The sequence below is a fragment of the Lytechinus variegatus genome, chromosome 1 (assembly GCF_018143015.1).
Source record: "Lytechinus variegatus isolate NC3 chromosome 1, Lvar_3.0, whole genome shotgun sequence".
Classification (NCBI taxonomy): Eukaryota; Metazoa; Echinodermata; class Echinoidea; order Temnopleuroida; family Toxopneustidae; genus Lytechinus; species Lytechinus variegatus.
In genome coordinates, this window is record NC_054740.1 from 19,772,137 (window position 1) to 19,778,136 (window position 6,000).

Here is a 6,000-nt window from a genome sequence, read left to right on the forward strand (position 1 = left end):
CACTGTTACGAGTTGAAATGTCCGTGAAGACGAAGTTCATGATGCTAAACAGTCGATTTCTGCAATCCATGGTTGACAAATGTTCTTTAGAACAGGTCGATGATCTTGATGAGAACTGAGAATTCCTTTCTCAATATAACTGCAAACAGTTCATTGATGGTGTACAACATAATTTTCACAAAAGAAGTTCTGTTGTATCCCAGGTAGAAATAAACTGTACTTTTACATGAAGACTGCCTTGAAACTCTGAGCTCTGATCTGATCTAAGAAACTGTTAGCCTTTATATATAAATTTCGACTATTCTGGTATTATCTTTAACTCTTGAATGATATGAGTGAAATTAACAATGTAAACAACATAGTTAATCCTATTGTCCTTTCTTCCTTGCTAGCATCTGCCATTGTACCATGATGGGACCTACATGTAGCAAAGCTTAAATGTAATATAGGCAATGAATATCCTTAGAGAAAACAATATCCAAATGCCGAAATGTTGGCAATTAGTAAAAAATATAGCGTTTGGCCAATGTAAATATTTGACACCTCGAATAATGATATCGCAAAAATATTGATATTCGTCCAACGTCATGCCAACATCACAATGCTGACAATAATAATAATAATAAAGGATACTTATTAAGGGAATAGGGAAAGGTTGGCAAACAGTCAATATAATGGACCAATGTTGTAACTTCTTTATAGGATGTCGCAGAAGTAGTGTTGGACCAACATCAATTCAACGTCAATAATTTTTTTCAGTCGCGAAATGTTGGCAAATGGTTAAAAACACAACGCTGGGCCAATGTAAATATTTTGAGCTGATCTGTCCAATGTCACGCCAACATTACAAAATTGACAATAAGGGAAAGGTCGGGAAAGTGTAAAAATATATACGGTGGGCCAAGGTTAAAATCTAGACTTTAATTTGTATGATGTTGCCAAAGCACTGTTGGGCCACCTTGAATAAAATGTCAACAATGTCCTCTATCGCGAATGTGGACAATATTTTTATTGGTCAAAATATAACGTTAGGCCAATGTAACCTCGTTATGATATCGCAAAATTGATATCCGTCCAACGTCACGCCAGCATCACAATGCTTACAATTAGGGAAAGGTTGGAAAAGTGTCAAAATATTAAAAAAAATGTTGGGCAAACTTTGTAACTTCGACTTCTTACGATGTCGCGAGGTGGTGTTGGGCCAACATCAGTACAAAGTCAACAATTTTGTCAGTTGCGAAATGTTGGCAAATTGTCAAAAAACAATGTTGGACCACAGTAAATATTTCTACCGAATTATGGTATCGCATATCCGTCCAACAATAGGGAAAGGTCTGGAAAGTGTCAAAATATAAATGTTTGGCCAACGTTAAACTCTCCACAATTAATAGCCCTATACGAATCCCTTAAGCCCCTTTCACAATTGACGTACGACCTGTTTACGACCACCTGCAACATTTTTTTCCTGTTGTTGCACGATCGATCTCTTGGTGTCTTGCGAGCACTCGCGGTCGTTGTAGACGATCGCATGAACTCAATGTGGTCGATCGTGACTGGTCGCATCGAACTTTGAAGATGTTCAAAATCCAAACGCGATCAAATACGATCAATTCACTCGCATCAGATCGTACCATCGGTCTGCTGATCATTGTGTGAGTGTTGTTCAACGTTGTACGACTTGATGCGAGCGGTGGCACAACTAAGTAGTCGCATTTAGTCGACTGGAGGTCGTACAACACTTGCTCATGTGCTAGCGACCTATAGAGACCAGTCTTGTGACTAGGTGCGATAATAGGCAATAAGACTGTTGTAAGACCGATCGCAACACGGCTTACAACATTGCACTATTTTTTTTGCATTCGCATGTTTGTGACCTTTCCTCGGTGTTACAAAATAGGAGTTAAGAATAAATAAAGCCCTTTTCACAATTGACGTACGACCAGTTTACGACCCCCTGCAACAGTTTTTGTCTCACCTCCGAAGCAGAGTGAGACTATAGGCGCCGCTTTTCCGACGGCGGCGGCGTCAACACCAAATCTTAACCGAAGGGTAAGTTTTTGAAATGACAGCATAACTTAGAATGTATATAAACCTAGTTCATGAAACTTGGCCATAAGGTTAATAAGGTATTACGGAACAGCCTGCCTGAGTTTCCGGTCACATGACCAAGGTCAAAGTTCATTTAAGGTCAATGAACTTACACCATGTTGGGGGAATCAACATCAAAATCTTAACCGAAGGTTAAGTTTTTGAAATGTCATCATAACTTAGAAAGTATCTAGACCTAGTTCGTGAAACTTTGCCATAAGGTAACGTTATTCAAGTATTACTGAACATCCTGCCTGAGTTTCAAGTCACATGATCCAGGTCAAATGTCATTTAAGGTCAATGAACTTTGGCCGAGTTGGGGGTATCTGTTGAATTACCATCATAACTTTAAAAGTTTATGGACCTGATTAATGAAACTTAGACATAAGATTAATCAAGTATCATTAAACATCCTGTGCGAGTTGTAGGTCACATGACCAAAGTCAAAGGTCATTTAAGGTCATTGAACTTTGGCCATTTTGGAGGTATTTATTAGATTGCTGTCATAACTTTCAAAGTTTATAGATATAGTTTATAAAAAAAAAGTTGGATATAGGGGGTAATCAAGTGTCACTGGCAAGTCTTAGGTTGCGTGATCAAGGTCAAATGTCATTGATTGTCAATGAACGTAGTATTGTATCATTATATGAATGGTGTTTTTGTGAATAATTATTTTATAGTAGTTTTCAAAATCAGCACTGCTGCTATATTGAATCGCGCGATGCAGGTGAGACTGCCAGAGGCGCTCCACTTGTTTCTTGTTGTTGCACGATCGATCCCTTGCGAGCACTCGCAGTCGTTGTAGACGGTCGCACGAACTCGAGTTGGAACACTCGTAAGAACACTGTACGAACGACTTAAGGCCTTCTTACGATTTTCGTAAGAATTAAAGGCTTCTAGAATTGTCTATTGACCCCAAATACGTGTTTCTTATGATGTTTTTTCAATGTTCATACGGCCGCCTTACGAAGAGAGGGTTTTGTGCGAAGTAAAAAAAAATCTTGGACATGACTGTCGACCAAACTGCGAACTTACGAGTGGTCTACGAACGGCCGGCGAATGCTGATTTCATACTGCCTTCTTGAGAAGATCTTACGAAATGGTCTAAAAAATTGTTCGTAAGGCGTTCGTAGCAGTTCGTAATGGCATTTGTGACCGAACCTTTACTTGGTGACCTGAATTTTTTTTTTCATCTTATCCTTATTTTTTGACCAGGGGTGCTGATAAAATTGAATTATGACGAGCAAAAAAAAAGTGCACTGAAAACTGAAGGTCAGTTTGCTCCTGAGATATTTGACAAGCAAAAAAAAAATTCAATAAAAAAAAAAGAAGAAGATTATTTTGGTTAAATTTAGCCCTTTTTTCACATCTATGCAGGATTCCAGGGGTGCTGCCCTATGGAGAATAATAAACGCAGCACCGCTATAGCATGCACACCCCGCTTCCCAGGGCCATGTCGCCCTCTGAAGTTACAGTATATATATTTCTAAAAGTATAAAATGCAAGCACGCAGAGCTAAGACTTTTGACAATTAGACCTGAAAAGGGATATTGTTCTAATGGTTGACAGAACTAGCTCTTACACCAAATAAATTGACCTAGTCGTGTAAGTAAATTTTTCAACCCACTGCAAGAGAGAAGTTCATATTAGTATAAACAGACAAAGTGGATTATAATCACCTTAACATTTTTTTACAGACAGTTCCAAAATAGTTGAGTAGGAATTAGGTTTCTGGTGTATCATTGCATTTTAACCATTAATATGCACCCCCATTAATAGCGAATAGGCATGAGTGCGATGGTGCGAGATTTCGCATGAGGTGAAAGAAAGATACTCTATTCAACGAGGCCTTAGCCGAGTTGAATAGAGCGATTTTTAGTGTTATGCTTATTGGATTTTTTCCCCTTTTTATTCAAATCAACTTTTTGTTGGGTGAACTTGTCCCTTAAGAAACAGTTCACCAAGACAACAATTAGGACGTTTTATTTGATTGATGATATTAATGAATATCCATATTATTTCTGTTCATTCCCAGGTATCCGTACCTCTCGATGATACTCAGCAGCAAAGACGCTCACACCTCCTGAAAACATGTGAGGGTTTGAATGCCAGGAAACATCCAGAAAACATTGATGGTCTGAGCGCCGACACCTTAAAGAAAATGGATAACATATTCGTTATAGATAAATTCAAAACTCTTTATTGCTATATTCCCAAAGTTGGTTGTACAACTATGAAGCGAATGCTTCTTTTGCTCAATGGCCATATAAACTCAACTAACGTAGGCCATGAAGAGGTTCATGCCCTTGCCTCGAAGTACTTTCCATCATTGGGTAAGTTCAGTCTGGAAGATGCAAAAGAGAAAATAAAAAACTATCGTAAACTGATATTTGTTCGCGAACCATTCTCACGGATTTTGTCTGCATATCGGGATAAACTCGAATCAAAGGGATCTTTCAAGACAAATTTTCTGCCTCGTATGGTCAACAGGGATGCTAGATCAATGGCTGGGGGTAATGAAGGCCTCAACATCACTTTCGGTAATTTTATTGATTACGTCAGTAATCCATGGAATACACTAGCCGATCCTCCAGAAGAGCATTGGAGGGAGATGTTCCGTCTATGCTATCCATGCCGAGTTCCTTACGATTTCATTGGACGTTTTGAAACATTTAATGAAGATATTCGCGAGGGTTTGCAAAAAATTACTCAAGATGTTGACATAGAAATTCCTGCGTCATCGAATCCTACTAAAAGTAGTAACTTGGACACTTTGGTTAAATACTACTCGCGACTCAGTTCGACACAATTAGAATCGCTCTACAAGAGACTCGCGACAGATATAGAATTATTCAACTACAGAGTCCCGTCTTTTCTTGCTGATCGTTTCTTTTCTTCGTAATAGACTTTAGTTTGATTGCAAGTGCCTATAAGACAATTATGATCTATCTTTATTTGTTTGCTGATGTGCCTCTGTAGGAAAGTAGATATTAATCAGTGGTGTTTTGATGTTCTGTTTTTTTAAGTTGTATACGACTTTTTTTCAAACCATTGAAACTGTTCTTGGGTGATAAATGTTATAATCAGACTCCTAATAATCGGAGCGAGTCTTTCCCTTGACGATCGGGCCTTCCCATTCTTTCCCCTTCCGGACATGATGTTTTACTGATGAGGAAATTTAAAACAAAAAAAAGACTCCCATCTGCTAAAGTCTTCCAATTATGATGATGATTATTATGGTCTGCGTATACAGCAATACCCTCATTTTTAACTCAAATTGGAATAAAAAATTCGATAATTTGTCAAGATATGATTTATGAAAAATAGGCATAATCTTCTTTGAAACATACAGTCTAGATGATTGGTGCAAAAAATAGCAAGAATTGTTCAGATTGTGGTACAAGCATGAAATTTGGCTGACAGTAAGAGTTAACAGTGCTGAACATTTTTAGCAGAGGGTGCCAACCTGATCTCTCTCTGTATAGCAACAGTTGCTAGGTAACTTATTTACCTTAGCAACCACCAATTTGGGGGTGTTATCTTACTTCAAAAACTATATTTTGACTCCTAAGCGCCAATTTCACAATCACATATCAAGCAACATTCCAACCATGTATAGCAACATATCTTCCATAGAAGCTATAGATAATATTCCTGAATACAAAATTTGGACATAATGTTTTATGAGAATATGGTTAGAACATTGGTCAAAGTATAAAACTTAGATAAAAAATAGATATCTCATATATACAAAAGAGTTCAGATGCAGTCCAAAAATGATTTGCATAATACTCGTACATAAATAGGTAACAAACATAATTTCGCTGTACATAATTTCATTATTTTCTTCATACTTTTTTTTTACTTATACATGACACAGCTAACACACAGAAAAAAATGATTACTGGGTCA

At 37.6% G+C, this 6,000-nt stretch overlaps 1 protein-coding gene across 1 annotated transcript in view; it reads left to right on the forward strand.

Annotated features, from left to right (window-relative positions):
- The window catches only part of LOC121408503 (carbohydrate sulfotransferase 11-like), a 37,731-nt gene extending 32,541 nt beyond the window's left edge, over window positions 1–5,190 (forward strand). Inside the window, exon 3 of the mRNA XM_041599986.1 lies at window positions 4,124–5,190. Within this exon, the coding sequence (XP_041455920.1) occupies window positions 4,124–4,990 (867 nt within the window). The 3' untranslated portion in view covers window positions 4,991–5,190. The remainder of the gene's footprint in view (window positions 1–4,123) is intronic.
- The last annotated feature ends 810 nt before the right edge of the window (window positions 5,191–6,000 follow it).